At 37.5% G+C, this 17,564-nt stretch overlaps 1 protein-coding gene across 1 annotated transcript in view; it reads left to right on the forward strand.

Annotated features, from left to right (window-relative positions):
* Positions 1–852: 852 nt before the first annotated feature.
* The window catches only part of LOC131944008 (tyrosine-protein phosphatase non-receptor type 11), a 34,820-nt gene continuing 18,108 nt past the window's right edge, over positions 853–17,564 (forward strand). Inside the window, exons 1-4 of the mRNA XM_059304446.1 lie at positions 853–956; positions 5,517–5,636; positions 8,595–8,789; positions 13,470–13,632. Coding sequence (XP_059160429.1) covers positions 940–956; positions 5,517–5,636; positions 8,595–8,789; positions 13,470–13,632 — 495 coding nt within the window. The 5' untranslated portion in view covers positions 853–939. The remainder of the gene's footprint in view (positions 957–5,516; positions 5,637–8,594; positions 8,790–13,469; positions 13,633–17,564) is intronic.

The raw sequence follows: 17,564 nt of genomic DNA on the forward strand, positions 1-17,564 counted from the left end.
CATCCACTGCGGCTACTGTGGGCTACTATAATTGTTCACTTAAAACCCGAATCAGGCGCCGCTGCAGTAGTGTAACTGGAAACCCCCAAAAGCTCCCCGCGACGCCCCTGTCACCGGCGATGTCGCCGAGTTGTGTTCTACTTTATTATTGCGGTTGGAAATCAAATTGCACACAAGGCTTTCATGCAACACGTTCTAGGTGGAAGAGTGGAGTAACTGGCGCACCGACAACTTTAAGCCATGAAAAAATGCGCCTGCTTTCTTTACTTTTAAATAACATAAATAACTCAGTTTTAGAAAACAAGAGCACGCGTTTAAAAATAAACGGAATTCGTAACGCATTGATGAAATCCTCTTTAAATTTTTATCCGCTTTTCTTCTTGGCCCGCAGCAACGTGGGACGGGTACGCTTTAGTATGTTTTTTTATGTTTAGCACATCTTTACAAACTTTTAAATCCCCTCATATCTAGATAGGCGGTATTTTTTAAAGGTTACTTGTTAAGGCTAAACAATATTTAAAAAATCACACTAGGGCAATCTAGATCTAGAATGTATAATAATGTACACATCTAGGGCCTATACAATGGACAATAATATTTGGGAAACAGTCTGTGTACCAGGAAGTGCATTTAAGCTGCTCAAATGTTATATTTCTCAGTTGTTTTTTGACATCGAATAGAAATAGAAATTCATTTATCTAGATCTAGATAGATTCTAGATCTAGTCTAGATCTAAATTGTTATAGATCTATCTAGATTTAGATTGGATCTAACTAGACTAGTGCGGCTTTATTTACAGATTTGAAACTAGATCTAGATTCTATTTACTTTGAATTTATGATAGACTCTCTAGTACATAGATCTAGTGATCTACATACTACTAGAATCTAGATCTAGATTCTAGATCTACATACTACATTCATTAAGTACATTTGATACATGGCTGCATCAAGAAGGTAGGATGTTTAATTTTAAAGTTTAAATAAATATTAATTAGATCTCTAGGGCAGGGCCTAGTAGTTAAGTTAGCTACTACTGAATATCTAGACCCAGTAAGTAGCTAGACTAGAGTGTAATCTAATAGACTAATACTGCTAACTGCTCATCTCACCTCATGACATCTGGCTAACTGCTCATCTCACCTCATGACTTCTGGCTAACTGCTCATCTCACCTCATGGCATCTGGCTAACTGCTCATCTCACCTCATGACATCTGGCTAACTGCTCATCTCACCTCGTGTCATCTGGCTAACTGCTCATCTCACCTCGTGTCATCTGGCTAACTGCTCATCTCACCTCATGACATCTGGCTAACTGCTCATCTCACATCATGTCATCTGTCTAACTTCACCTTGTGTCATCTGGCTAACTTATCATCTCACCTCATGACATCTGGCTAACTGCTCATCTCACCTCATGACATCTGGCTAACTGCTCATCTCACCTCATGACATCTGGCTAACTGCTCATCTCACATCATGTCATCTGGCTAACTTCACCTCATGACATCTGGCTAACTGCTCATCTCACCTCATGGCATCTGGCTAACTGCTCATCTCACCTCATGACATCTGGCTAACTGCTCATCTCACCTCATGACATCTGGCTAACTGCTCATCTCACCTTGTGTCATCTGGCTAACTTATCATCTCAACTCATGACATCTGGCTAACTGCTCATCTCACCTCATGACATCTGGCTAACTGCTCATCTCACCTCATGACATCTGGCTAACTGCTCATCTCACATCATGTCATCTGTCTAACTTCAACTCGTGTCATCTGGCTAACTGCTCATCTCACCTCATGACATCTGGCTAACTGCTCATCTCACCTCATGACATCTGGCTAACTGCTCATCTCACATCATGTCATCTGGCTAACTTCACCTCGTGTCATCTGGCTAACTGCTCATCTCACCTCATGACATCTGGCTAACTGCTCATCTCACCTCATGGCATCTGGCTAACTGCTCATTTCACCTCATGACATCTGGCTAACTGCTCATCTCACCTCGTGACATCTGGCTAACTGCTCATCTCACCTCGTGACATCTGGCTAACTGCTCATCTCACCTTGTGACATCTGGCTAACTGCTCATCTCACCTCATGACATCTGGCTAACTGCTCATCTCACCTCATGACATCTGGCTAACTTCACCTCGTGTCATCTGGCTAACTGCTCATCTCACCTCATGTCATCTGGCTAGCTTATCATCTCACCTCATGACATCTGGCTAACTGCTCATCTCACCTCATGACATCTGGCTAACTGCTCATCTCACATCATGACATCAAGCTAACTGCTCATCTCACCTTATTTCATCTGGCTAACTGCTCATCTCACCTCATGACATCTGGCTAACTGCTCATCTCACCTCATGACATCTGGCTAACTGCTCATCTCACCTCATGACATCTGGCTAACTGCTCATCTCACATCATGTCATCTGGCTAACTGCTCATCTCACCTCATGTCATATGGCTAACTGCTCATCTCACCTCATGTAATCTGGCTAACTTCACATTGTGTCATCTGGCTAACTGCTTATGTCACCTTATGACATATGGCTAACTTCAACTCGTGTCATCTGGCTAACTGCTCATCTCACCTCATGACATCTGGCTTAATTCTCATCTCACCACATTACATCTGGCTAACTGCTCATCTCACCTCATGACTTCTGGCTAACTGCTCATCTCACCTCATGACATCTGGCTAACTGCTCATCTCACCTCATGACATCTGGCTAACTGCTCATCTCACCTCATGACATCTGGCTAACTTCTCATCTCACCTCATGACATCTGGCTAACTGCTCATCTCACCTCATGACATCTGGCTAACTGCTCTTCTCACATCATGTCATCTGGCTAACATCACCTCGTGTCATCTGGCTAACTGCTCATCTCACCTCATGACATCTGGCTAACTGCTCATCTCACCTCATGGCATCTGGCTAACTGCTCATCTCACATCATGTCATCTGGCTAACTTCACCTCGTGTCATCTGGCTAACTGCTCATCTCACCTCATGACATCTGGCTAACTGCTCATCTCACCTCATGGCATCTGGCTAACTGCTCATCTCACCTCATGACATCTGGCTAACTGCTAATTTGGCTTACTTAACTTGTGTCATCTGGCTAACTTTTTATCTCATCTCATGTCATCTGATTTTTAAGGTCCTTAAATTTTCTGTTGTGACCAATGTTAGTTAAAATCTTTAAGAGATTTTTTATGACAGTACATTGTTGTATGATAGCTGGTCACTAAATGAACAAGCGGTAGAGTATAAATTTGTGGCTGACATCACATTATGTCAGGATGTCAGCTTTGACCTTTGGCTAGCGCACTTTGTCTGCCCGTGTTAACTGTAGGGATGGCACAAATTATTTATTTAGGGGTCATCCATTTATGATGTCCACAAAAATTGTGTATTTTAAACCCCCGTCCACACACACATCCACTTTCTGCAAACACCACCCATTGTGGACATCCAGAAAAATTTAGTAGACCTCTGCAAAATTACTAATTCATTTACATGCAATGTGTCCATTAACTGATAATGTAATATATTGATTTGATAGTTTCTGTAACATCTATTACTAGGCTTAAATATTAATTGGGAGTTAAATTTTTCTGAGATGTCCTAAGTCTATAAACTTACCCTGTGAATGTGCTAAGACTATAAAAAATTGTTCTTTACTGAAAGAGCAATCGCGCTGGGATGCTGTCCTGCCTCTTTATTTTTAAGTCTTTGTTACCCACTATTTTTTATAAAGAGTCAGAGATTGCAGGCAGCCATGCATCTTTTTTTTTAAATTGAAGATGCTGTAGACTGAATTTTTTAATGTCAATTGTGCCTGTCTAGCTATCAATGACTGTATGGGTTTGGGTATATTCAGCTTATTAATGTGACGTCATTATATTACTTTTACTCAACTTACGCTACATGTGTTTCCATAACAAACATCCTCTCCCCCTTTTTTGTGGTCACGCTGACTGTTAGCCCTACACACCTGACCAAGTGAGCACATTATACACTCGCTGATATTTAAATATCTAATTGTAACAGGGTTATTTTGAGTTTTTTACTTGAAATGAATGACTTGATCTACATCATCTTAGGCTTTGATTCTAAATAATGATTTAGCGTACTATGATTTAGTTACAACAAATTATTGTTTGAAATGTTAAAAAATAAGCTTGAAATATCATGACCTGTTTAGAAAATTGCCCAATCCCCTCCTGCTTGTAAAACAAAATTGCTTTTTTTCTTAGGCGGGCGGTATACAGCTACATTTCTGATACATTTACCATGAGTTATTTTCATTGACAGGAAGTAGATTCTAGTACTTTACACTATTTCAAATTTCTCAAAAAGTCATACTCATATGACTTTATAAATTACTAATATTCCGCTCTATTATATACACATTGTTTGCTGTACACTTGGTGCGCAATTCTTTTTTCTACCAGTTGTTTCTGTTCTATTTGAAAGAGTAATTAAAAATTGATTTAAAATAATGTCTATATCCTGAGTTGCCATCCCTCATAATACTACATAAGAATATTTGAGAAAGTTTAGTTGAGATCACTCCTGCTTTATTTTTAAAGGTATTGGTTTATTCTTTAAATGTGGGCTGTCTTCTTAAAGTTAGTACAACCATACCAATAAGAGTCCGCATGAAGATTTAGAGAATTTTTTTTTTGTTGCAGTAACAGCATTTGGTATTGGGATAGGAGATTTAGAGAATTTTTTTTTTGTTGCAGTAACAGCATTTGGTATTGGGATAGGAGATTTAGAGAATTTTTTTTTGGTTGCAGTAACAGCATTTGGTATTGGGATAGGAGATTTAGAGAATTTTTTTTTTGGTTGCAGTAACAGCATTTGGTATTGGGATAGAAGATTTAGAGAATTTTTTTTTTGGTTGCAGTAACAGCATTTGGTATTGGGATAGGAGATTTAGAGAATTTTTTTTTGTTGCAGTAACAGCATTTGGTATTGGGATAGGAGATTTAGAGAATTTTTTTTTTGGTTGCAGTAACAGCATTTGGTATTGGGATAGGACTTCTATTACAGATCTGGTTAATGTTATTGTACTGTTTAAAGTGTCTGTGAAAGTTTTGGTAACAGTTTAGGTTAGGATCAAGAGTTAAGGGCTTGGTTCAGAGAAAAGAAAGATACATTATTAGTATAGTGCTTCTGTATTTTTCCCTCAATAGGACAATTATCTAGTAGTGTATGTATCATGTGGCTAGATGCCTTAACCATAAACCAATTTGAAAGTTTTTCAGAAAAATCCTATTTTTTTAGTAGTTTTACTCCCAACATAGAAATATAACAAATAATCAATGACACACATGACATAAAAAACATGTTTAGTAATGATTTGTTTTCTCTCATGTGAAAATATGAGAATTTTCATCTAATTGTACTTAATAAGCATTTTCTCTTACATCTTAAGTGTTTAATTATACAAGGAAAACTAACTGATTAAATGTATTACAGGTGGTTTCACCCTAACATCAGTGGTCAGCAGGCTGAAAAACTACTGATGGAGAAGGGACAAGACTGGAGTTTTTTAGCCAGGCCTAGCAGCACAGAAGGGGCTTACACCCTATCCATCAGGTGGGCTTGCAAGGTTTGGGTGGGACTTGCTTCAAATAACTGGCAAGTGATAGCAAGGTTTGGGTGGGAGATGTGGGCTTGCTTCAAATAACTGGCAAGTGATAGCAAGGTTTGGGTGGGAGGTGTGGGCTTGCTTCAAATAACTGGCAAGTGATAGCAAGGTTTGGGTGGGACTTGCTTCAAATAACTGGCAAGTGATAGCAAGGTGTGGGTGGGAGGTGTGGGCTTGCTTCAAATAACTGGCAAGTGATAGCAAGGTTTGGGTGGGAGATGTGGGCTTGCTTCAAATAACTGGCAAGTGATAGCAAGGTGTGGGTGGGAGGTGTGGGCTTGCTTCAAATAACTGGCAAGTGATAGCAAGGTTTGGGTGGGAGGTGTGGGCTTGCTTCAAATAACTGGCAAGTGATAGCAAGGTTTGGGTGGGAGGTGTGGGCTTGCTTCAAATAACTGGCAAGTGATAGCAAGGTGTGGGTGGGAGGTGTGGGCTTGCTTCAAATAACTGGCAAGTGATAGCAAGGTTTGGGTGGGAGGTGTGGGCTTGCTTCAAATAACTGGCAAGTGATAGCAAGGTTTGGGTGAGAGGTGTGGGCTTGCTTCAAATAACTGGCAAGTGATAGCAAGGTTTGGGTGGGACTTGCTTCAAATAACTGGCAAGTGATAGCAAGGTGTGGGTGGGAGGTGTGGGCTTGCTTCAAATAACTGGCAAGTGATAGCAAGGTTTGGGTGGGAGATGTGGGCTTGCTTCAAATAACTGGCAAGTGATAGCAAGGTTTGGGTGGGAGGTGTGGGCTTGCTTCAAATAACTGGCAAGTGATAGCAAGGTTTGGGTGGGAGGTGTGGGCTTGCTTCAAATAACTGGCAAGTGATAGCAAGGTTTGGGTGGGAGGTGTGGGCTTGCTTCAAATAACTGGCAAGTGATAGCAAGGTTTGGGTGGGAGGTGTGGGCTTGCTTCAAATAACTGGCAAGTGATAGCAAGGTTTGGGTGGGAGGTGTCAGTGTCTACACAACAACTATAGTCAGGGTCTACACAACAACTATAGTCAGGGTCTACACAACAACTATAGTCAGGGTCTACACAACAACTATAGTCAGGATCTACACAACAACTATAGTCAGGGTCTACACAACAGCATGGTATAGTCAGGGTCTACACAACAACTATAGTCAGGGTCTACACAACAACTATAGTCAGGGTCTACACAACAACTATAGTCAGGGTCTACACAACAGCATGGTATAGTCAGGGTCTACACAACAACATGGTATAGTCAGGGTCTACACAACAACTATAGTCAGGGTCTACACAACAACTATAGTCAGGGTCTACACAACAACTATAGTCAGGGTCTACACAACAACTATAGTCAGGGTCTACACAACAACTATAGTCAGGATCTACACAACAACTATAGTCAGGGTCTACACAACAGCATGGTATAGTCAGGGTCTACACAACAACTATAGTCAGGGTCTACACAACAACTATAGTCAGGGTCTACACAACAGCATGGTATAGTCAGGGTCTACACAACAACATGGTATAGTCAGGGTCTACACAACAACATGGTATAGTCAGGGTCTACACAACAACTATAGTCAGGGTCTACACAACAACTATAGTCAGGGTCTACACAACAACTATAGTCAGGGTCTACACAACAGCATGGTATAGTCAGGGTCTACACAACAACTATAGTCAGGGTCTACACAACAACTATAGTCAGGGTCTACACAACAACTATAGTCAGGGTCTACACAACAACATGGTATAGTCAGGGTCTACACAACAACTATAGTCAGGGTCTACACAACAACTATAGTCAGGGTCTACACAACAACTATAGTCAGGGTCTACACAACAACTATAGTCAGGGTCTACACAACAACATGGTATAGTCAGGGTCTACACAACAACTATAGTCAGGGTCTACACAACAACTATAGTCAGGGTCTACACAACAGCATGGTATAGTCAGGGTCTACACAACAACTATAGTCAGGGTCTACACAACAACTATAGTCAGGGTCTACACAACAACTATAGTCAGGGTCTACACAACAGCTATAGTCAGGGTCTACACAACAACATGGTATAGTCAGGGTCTACACAACAACTATAGTCAGGGTCTACACAACAGCATGGTATAGTCAGGGTCTACACAACAACTATAGTCAGGGTCTACACAACAACTATAGTCAGGGTCTACACAACAACTATAGTCAGGGTCTACACAACAACTATAGTCAGGGTCTACACAACAACTATAGTCAGGGTCTACACAACAACTATAGTCAGGGTCTACACAACAACTATAGTCAGGGTCTACACAACAACTATAGTCAGGGTCTACACAACAACTATAGTCAGGGTCTACACAACAGCATGGTATAGTCAGGGTCTACACAACAGCATGGTATAGTCAGGGTCTACACAACAACTATAGTCAGGGTCTACACAACAACATGGTATAGTCAGGGTCTACACAACAACATGGTATAGTCAGGGTCTACACAACAGCATGGTATAGTCAGGGTCTACACAACAAATCAAAAGTCATGAGTTTGAATCTGCGTTTAAGTCAGTAGAATGTCCCTGAATCCACCAAGCTATGATGGGTACCTAACTCACATTAGGGAAACAAAGACGGCTGGGCATAGTGCTGACCACTCTATGGGTACCTAACTCACATTAGGGAAACAAAGACGGCTGGGCATAGTGCTGACCACTCTATCCCTTCTTATGCCAAGGTCTCTAAATCAGATGAACTCTACTTCATCTAACTCATTTGTCTTGGACACAAACAGAAAAAAAAGATAGGTTACAGTCATGTAACCAGCAATATTTTATTCCTAGTGAGTATTTAAGTTAGTGAGTACAAAGAGAGTCATATTTCATGATACAAATTAGTACATGTGTGTAAGTAGAGTTCAATCAAATTTTTGTTTTTCTCTTGCAGACGTAATGGAGAGGTGACCCATATAAAAATCCAGAACACTGGAGACTCTTATGACTTGTATGGAGGAGAAACATTTGCTACTCTCTCTGAACTTGTTCAGTATTACATGGAAAATCAGGAACAGTTGAAAGAAAAAAATGGGGCTGTGATCAAGTTAAAATATCCAATGGCATCAATGGATCCCACTCCAGAAAGGTAGTTTCTTACCATGATAGTTGGCAAATATTGTTAGCAGATTGCTCAACTTAGTGAGAACATACATGCAAATTTACCTCTGTAACCTTCCTCCTTCTGGGATCAATTAACAAGCAATGAATGTTTTACATACACAAAATTTGGAATTTCTGACTCTTCCTTTTGTTTCTACTTTGGACTAACCTGATTATAACATTAATAACTAAGTCAGGCTTAACCCTTTGAGCCCTGGCCTAATTTCTCCCATTTCCTGAGCTCCCAGGCCCAAACCAATTTTCACTTATCTGCTTCTAACTTTGCCTATAACTTTTGAGCCGTTTGAGATAATCAAGCCAAATTTGGTATCCAGACTCAGGATCAAACAACAATTCAGCAAGATTCTGAAATTCTTTTTTTTTTTTACAATGTTTGAACAGAACAATGTATATAAAATGAACACATAATTATTGTTTTGATAGAACATAGAAGAAACCAATTTACATTTAGTAATTGTTTTGTTATTTTTGATACCTGGCCATACTAGTTCAAAGCCAGAAGTCCACTTTTGTGTGATAACTTTCAAAACAGTTATCACTGCCGGACCCGATGCAAAGAAAAAATTTGCATGTTTTGCACCAGTAAACAGTTGTTTTTTTTTGTTTCGGCAAGTCTTTGTCCTTGACACCACGCGCATCAGTACGTACTTGAACAGTTTCATTGTCACTGTCAATTTCAATGTCACAATGTTCAGTCTCAAATTCAACGTCACTATCATCACAATATAGACCAGGAATATTATCTTCTTTTGTTGATATTTCGGTCTTTTGCTTCATCTTTTGCACCAACTGTATATGTGATGAAGTCGACGGCTGTGGCTCAGCTTTTCGTTTCGGCGGCATTGCTACGAAATGTAAACACTTTCACTTTCACTGTTCCTTAAAATCTATTTTTAGAATCATAATCCTGCACTCAAAAGACATATGAGCAGTTTTTAGTCAGTCTTCCGCTAATTATATTTAATTAGACAGTATACCAGCCGCTAGGAATATGACGCTAGATCATCGGGCCGGAAAACCGGCTTTACGGACGTATATGCCTAATGTTTAAGCCGGTTTACCGGCCTGGAGGGCTCAAAGGGTTAACCTGATCATAACATTAATACCTAAGTCATATGGTCTTCTCAGGTTTATGACTTATTTCTATTTACATCATTGTAAAAATGTTGGCCATCTTACATCAAATTATTCTATTCTATGTGGTTTCATGGCCAAGTTACATTGAATTATTTTATTCTATGTGGTTTCATGGCCAAGTTACATTGAATTATTTTATTCTATGTGGTTTCATGGCCAAGTTACATTGAATTATTTTATTCTATGTGGTTTTATGGCCAAGTTACATTGAATTCTTCTATTCTAGGTGGTTTCATGGCTAAGTTACATTAAATTATTTTATTCTATGTGGTTTTATGGCCAAGTTACATTAAATTATTTTATTCTAGGTGGTTTTATGGCCATCTTACATTGAATTATTTTATTCCATGTGGTTTCATGGCCAAGTTACATTGAATTATTTTATTCTATGTGGTTTCTTGGCCAAGTTACATTGAATTATTTTATTCTAGGTGGTTTCATGGCCAAGTTACATTGAATTATTTTATTCTATGTGGTTTTATGGCCAAGTTACATTAAATTATTTTATTCTATGTGGTTTCTTGGCCAATTTACATTGAATTATTTTATTCTAGGTGGTTTCATGGCCATCTTACATTGAATTATTTTATTCTATGTGGTTTCATGGCCATCTTACATTGAATTATTTTATTCTATGTGGTTTTATGGCCAAGTTACATTAAATTATTTTATTCTAGGTGGTTTTATGGCCATCTTACATTGAATTATTTTATTCCATGTGGTTTCATGGCCAAGTTACATTGAATTATTTTATTCTATGTGGATTCTTGGCCAAGTTACATTGAATTATTTTATTCTAGGTGGTTTCATGGCCAAGTTACATTGAATTATTTTATTCTATGTGGTTTTATGGCCAAGTTACATTAAATTATTTTATTCTATGTGGTTTCTTGGCCAAGTTACATTGAATTATTTTATTCTAGGTGGTTTCATGGCCATCTTACATTGAATTATTTTATTCTATGTGGTTTCATGGCCATCTTACATTGAATTATTTTATTCTATGTGGTTTTATGGCCAAGTTACATTGAATTATTTTATTCTATGTGGTTTCATGGCCATCTTACATTGAATTATTTTATTCCATGTGGGTTCATGGCCATCTTACTTTGAATTATTTTATTCTAGGTGGTTTCATGGCTATCTTACTTTGAATTATTTTATTCTAGGTGGTTTCATGGCCAAGTTACATTGAATTATTTTATTCTATGTGGTTTCATGGCCAAGTTACATTGAATTATTTTATTCTATGTGGTTTTATGGCCAAGTTACATTAAATTATTTTATTCTATGTGGTTTCTTGGCCAAGTTACATTGAATTATTTTATTCTAGGTGGTTTCATGGCCATCTTACATTGAATTACTTTATTCTATGTGGTTTCATGGCCATCTTACATTGAATTATTTTATTCTATGTGGTTTTATGGCCAAGTTTCATTGAATTATTTTATTCTATGTGGTTTCATGGCCATCTTACATTGAATTATTTTATTCCATGTGGGTTCATGGCCATCTTACATTGAATTTTTTTATTCTAGGTGGTTTCATGGCCATCTTACTTTGAATTATTTTATTCTAGGTGGTTTCATGGCCAAGTTACATTGAATTATTTTATTCTATGTGGTTTCATGGCCAAGTTACATTGAATTATTTTATTCTAGGTGGTTTCATGGCCAAGTTACATTGAATTATTTTATTCTATGTGGTTTCATGGCCATCTTACATTGAATTATTTTATTCTATGTGGTTTCATGGCCATCTTACTTTGAATTATTTTATTCTATGTGGTTTTATGGCCATCTTACATTGAATTATTTTATTCTAGGTGGTTTCATGGCCATCTTACATTGAATTATTTTATTCTAGGTGGTTTCATGGCCAAGTTACATTGAATTATTTTATTCTATGTGGTTTTATGGCCAAGTTACATTAAATTATTTTATTCTATGTGGTTTCTTGGCCAAGTTACATTGAATTATTTTATTCTAGGTGGTTTCATGGCCATCTTACATTGAATTATTTTATTCTATGTGGTTTCATGGCCATCTTACATTGAATTATTTTATTCTATGTGGTTTTATGGCCAAGTTACATTGAATTATTTTATTCTATGTGGTTTCATGGCCATCTTACATTGAATTATTTTATTCCATGTGGGTTCATGGCCATCTTACTTTGAATTATTTTATTCTAGGTGGTTTCATGGCCATCTTACTTTGAATTATTTTATTCTAGGTGGTTTCATGGCCAAGTTACATTGAATTATTTTATTCTATGTGGTTTCATGGCCAAGTTACATTGAATTATTTTATTCTATGTGGTTTTATGGCCAAGTTACATTAAATTATTTTATTCTATGTGGTTTCTTGGCCAAGTTACATTGAATTATTTTATTCTAGGTGGTTTCTTGGCCAAGTTACATTGAATTATTTTATTCTATGTGGTTTCATGGCCATCTTACATTGAATTATTTTATTCTTTGTGGTTTTATGGCCAAGTTTCATTGAATTATTTTATTCTATGTGGTTTCATGGCCATCTTACATTGAATTATTTTATTCCATGTGGGTTCATGGCCATCTTACATTGAATTTTTTTATTCTAGGTGGTTTCATGGCCATCTTACTTTGAATTATTTTATTCTAGGTGGTTTCATGGCCAAGTTACATTGAATTATTTTATTCTATGTGGTTTCATGGCCAAGTTACATTGAATTATTTTATTCTAGGTGGTTTCATGGCCAAGTTACATTGAATTATTTTATTCTATGTGGTTTCATGGCCATCTTACATTGAATTATTTTATTCTATGTGGTTTCATGGCCATCTTACTTTGAATTATTTTATTCTATGTGGTTTTATGGCCATCTTACATTGAATTATTTTATTCTAGGTGGTTTCATGGCCATCTTACATTGAATTATTTTATTCTAGGTGGTTTCATGGCCAAGTTACATTGAATTATTTTATTCCATGTGGGTTCATGGCCATCTTACATTGAATTATTTTATTCTAGGTGGTTTCATGGCCAAGTTACATTGAATTATTTTATTCTAGGTGGTTTCATGGCCATCTTACATAGAATTATTTTATTCTATGTGGTTTCATGGCCATCTTACATTGAATTATTTTATTCTATGTGGTTTCATGGCCATCTTACATTGAATTATTTTATTCTATGTGGTTTCATGGCCATCTTACATTGAATTATTTTATTCCATGTGGGTTTATGGCCATCTTACATTGAATTTTTTTTTGTTCTAGGTGGTTTCATGGCCATCTTACTTTGAATTATTTTATTCTATGTGGTTTCATGGCCAAGTTACATTGAATTATTTTATTCTAGGTGGTTTCATGGCCAAGTTACATTGAATTATTTTATTCTATGTGGTTTCATGGCCATCTTACTTTGAATTATTTTATTCTATGTGGTTTTATGGCCATCTTACATTGAATTATTTTATTCTAGGTGGTTTCATGGCCATCTTACATTGAATTATTTTATTCTAGGTGGTTTCATGGTCATCTTACAGGCCGCGAGGCAGAGAGGCTTTTACTTGAAAAGGGAAAGAACTCCAGTTTTTTAGTGCGAGAAAGTCAGAGTAAACCAGGAGACTTTGTTATATCTGTCAGGTGTGAGGACCGGGTCACGCACGTTAAAATTCGTTGTCAGGTAATTATGGCTCTTTTAAGGATGAGTTATTACCCCCACCAATCTCAAGATAACTTACCCTTACCTAATTCAGGCAATAACCCCCCCCCCCCCCTTAGGATACATATTACAACTATTCATTATATATCATCATCTATATCCTTAAGCTATCCATATCTCTATCTTTATTCCTATCATTTACCTATCCATATCTCTATTTTAGTGCAGGGGTGGGGGTAATGTCCTACTATTGTTGACGCTATTTGTATGGTTGGGGTGTACTGGTGGTTAATACAGAATATTTAGGCAGTAAAGATTCAATATTTTAGAGTCATTATTAGTGAAGATTTTATTATTGTATATTTGAATAGATTTTAAATCTGTTTTTCAAATAATTTAATAAATAAATTCTAAAGTTATTCTCAGAAACTAAAAAATGTCCATATAGTAAAAAGACATTTGATAAAAACATTTCTAAACTACTGTAAAACAAAAGGAAAACGTCTTAATTCATTTTTACTGCCTTGATCCAGCCCTTTAGTTACAATATGTAGCACCATCATACACAACTTCATAAGACCTTCATCCAGCCCTTTAGTTACAATATGTAGCACCATCATACACAACTTCATAAGACCTTCATCCAGCCCTTTAGTTACAATATGTAGCACCATCATACACATGTTCATAAGACCTTCATCCAGCCCTTTCATTACAATATGTAGCACCATCATACACAACTTCATAAGACCTTCATCCAGCCCTTTAGTTACAATATGTAGCACCATTAGACACAACTTCATAAGACCTTCATCCAGCCCTTTACTTACAATATGTAGCACCATCATACACATGTTCATAAGACCTTCATCCAGCCCTTTACTTACAATATGTAGCACCATCATACACAACTTCATAAGACCTTCATCCAGCCCTTTAGTTACAATATGTAGCACCATCATACACAACTTCATAAGACCTTCATCCAGCCCTTTAGTTACAATATGTAGCACCATCATACACAACTTCATAAGACCTTCATCCAGCCCTTTAGTTACAATATGTAGCACCATCATACACAACTTCATAAGACCTTCATCCAGCCCTTTAGTTACAATATGTAGCACCATCATACACAACTTCATAAGACCTTCATCCAGCCCTTTAGTTACAATATGTAGCACCATCATACACATGTTCATAAGACCTTCATCCAGCCCTTTAGTTACAATATGTAGCACCATCATACACATGTTCATAAGACCTTCATCCAGCCCTTTAGTTACAATATGTAGCACCATCATACACAACTTCATAAGACCTTCATCCAGCCCTTTAGTTACAATATGTAGCACCATCATACACAACTTCATAAGACCTTCATCCAGCCCTTTAGTTACAATATGTAGCACCATCATACACAACTTCATAAGACCTTCATCCAGCCCTTTAGTTACAATATGTAGCACCATCATACACATGTTCATAAGACCTTCATCCAGCCCTTTAGTTACAATATGTAGCACCATCATACACATGTTCATAAGACCTTCATCCAGCCCTTTAGTTACAATATGTAGCACCATCATACACAACTTCATAAGACCTTCATCCAGCCCTTTAGTTACAATATGTAGCACCATTAGACACAACTTCATAAGACCTTCATCCAGCCCTTTAGTTACAATATGTAGCACCATCATACACAACTTCATAAGACCTTCATCCTGCCCTTTAGTTACAATATGTAGCACCATCATACACAACTTCATAAAACCTTCATCCAGCCCTTTAGTTACAATATGTAGCACCATCATACACAACTTCATAAGACCTTCATCCAACCCTTTAGTTACAATATGTAGCACCATCATACACATGTTCATAAGACCTTCATCCAGCCCTTTAGTTACAATATGTAGCACCATCATACACATGTTCATAAGACCTTCATCCAGCCCTTTAGTTACAATATGTAGCACCATCATACACAACTTCATAAGACCTTCATCCAGCCTTTTAGTTACAATATGTAGCACCATCATACACAACTTCATAAGACCTTCATCCAGCCCTTTAGTTACAATATGTAGCACCATCAAACACAACTTCATAAAACCTTCACCCAGCCCTTTAGTTACAATATGTAGCACCATCATACACAACTTCATAAGACCTTCATCCAACCCTTTAGTTACAATATGTAGCACCATCATACACAACTTCATAAGACCTTCATCCAGCCCTTTCATTACAATATGTAGCACCATCATACACAACTTCATAAGACCTTCATCCAGCCCTTTAGTTACAATATGTAGCACCATTAGACACAACTTCATAAGACCTTCATCCAGCCCTTTACTTACAATATGTAGCACCATTAGACACAACTTCATAAGACCTTCATCCAGCCCTTTAGTTACAATATGTAGCACCATCATACACAACTTCATAAGACCTTCATCCAGCCCTTTAGTTACAATATGTAGCACCATTAGACACAACTTCATAAGACCTTCATCCAGCCCTTTAGTTACAATATGTAGCACCATCATACACATGTTCATAAGACCTTCATCCAGCCCTTTAGTTACAATATGTAGCACCATCATACACAACTTCATAAGACCTTCATCCAGCCCTTTACTTACAATATGTAGCACCATCATACACATGTTCATAAGACCTTCATCCAGCCCTTTAGTTACAATATGTAGCACCATCATACACAACTTCATAAGACCTTCATCCAGCCCTTTAGTTACAATATGTAGCACCATCATACACAACTTCATAAGACCTTCATCTAGCCCTTTAGTTACAATATGTAGCACCATCATACACATGTTCATAAGACCTTCATCCAGCCCTTTACTTACAATATGTAGCACCATCATACACAACTTCATAAGACCTTCATCCAGCCCTTTAGTTACAATATGTAGCACCATCATACACAACTTCATAAGACCTTCATCCAGCCCTTTAGTTACAATATGTAGCACCATCATACACAACTTCATAAGACCTTCATCCAGCCCTTTAGTTACAATATGTAGCACCATCATACACAACTTCATAAGACCTTCATCCAGCCCTTTAGTTACAATATGTAGCACCATCATACACAACTTCATAAGACCTTCATCCAGCCCTTTAGTTACAATATGTAGCACCATCATACACATGTTCATAAGACCTTCATCCAGCCCTTTAGTTACAATATGTAGCACCATCATACACATGTTCATAAGACCTTCGTCCAGCCCTTTAGTTACAATATGTAGCACCATCATACACAACTTCATAAGACCTTCATCCAGCCCTTTAGTTACAATATGTAGCACCATCATACACAACTTCATAAGACCTTCATCCAGCCCTTTAGTTACAATATGTAGCACCATCATACACAACTTCATAAGACCTTCATCCAGCCCTTTAGTTACAATATGTAGCACCATCATACACATGTTCATAAGACCTTCATCCAGCCCTTTAGTTACAATATGTAGCACCATCATACACATGTTCATAAGACCTTCATCCAGCCCTTTAGTTACAATATGTAGCACCATCATACACAACTTCATAAGACCTTCATCCAGCCCTTTAGTTACAATATGTAGCACCATCATACACAACTTCATAAGACCTTCATCCAGCCCTTTAGTTACAATATGTAGCACCATCATACACAACTTCATAAGACCTTCATCCTGCCCTTTAGTTACAATATGTAGCACCATCATACACAACTTCATAAAACCTTCATCCAGCCCTTTAGTTACAATATGTAGCACCATCATACACAACTTCATAAGACCTTCATCCAACCCTTTAGTTACAATATGTAGCACCATCATACACATGTTCATAAGACCTTCATCCAGCCCTTTAGTTACAATATGTAGCACCATCATACACATGTTCATAAGACCTTCATCCAG

The sequence above is a fragment of the Physella acuta genome, unplaced genomic scaffold (genome assembly GCF_028476545.2).
Source record: "Physella acuta isolate Inbredline_101_S28 unplaced genomic scaffold, ASM2847654v3 ptg000476l, whole genome shotgun sequence".
Classification (NCBI taxonomy): Eukaryota; Metazoa; Mollusca; class Gastropoda; family Physidae; genus Physella; species Physella acuta.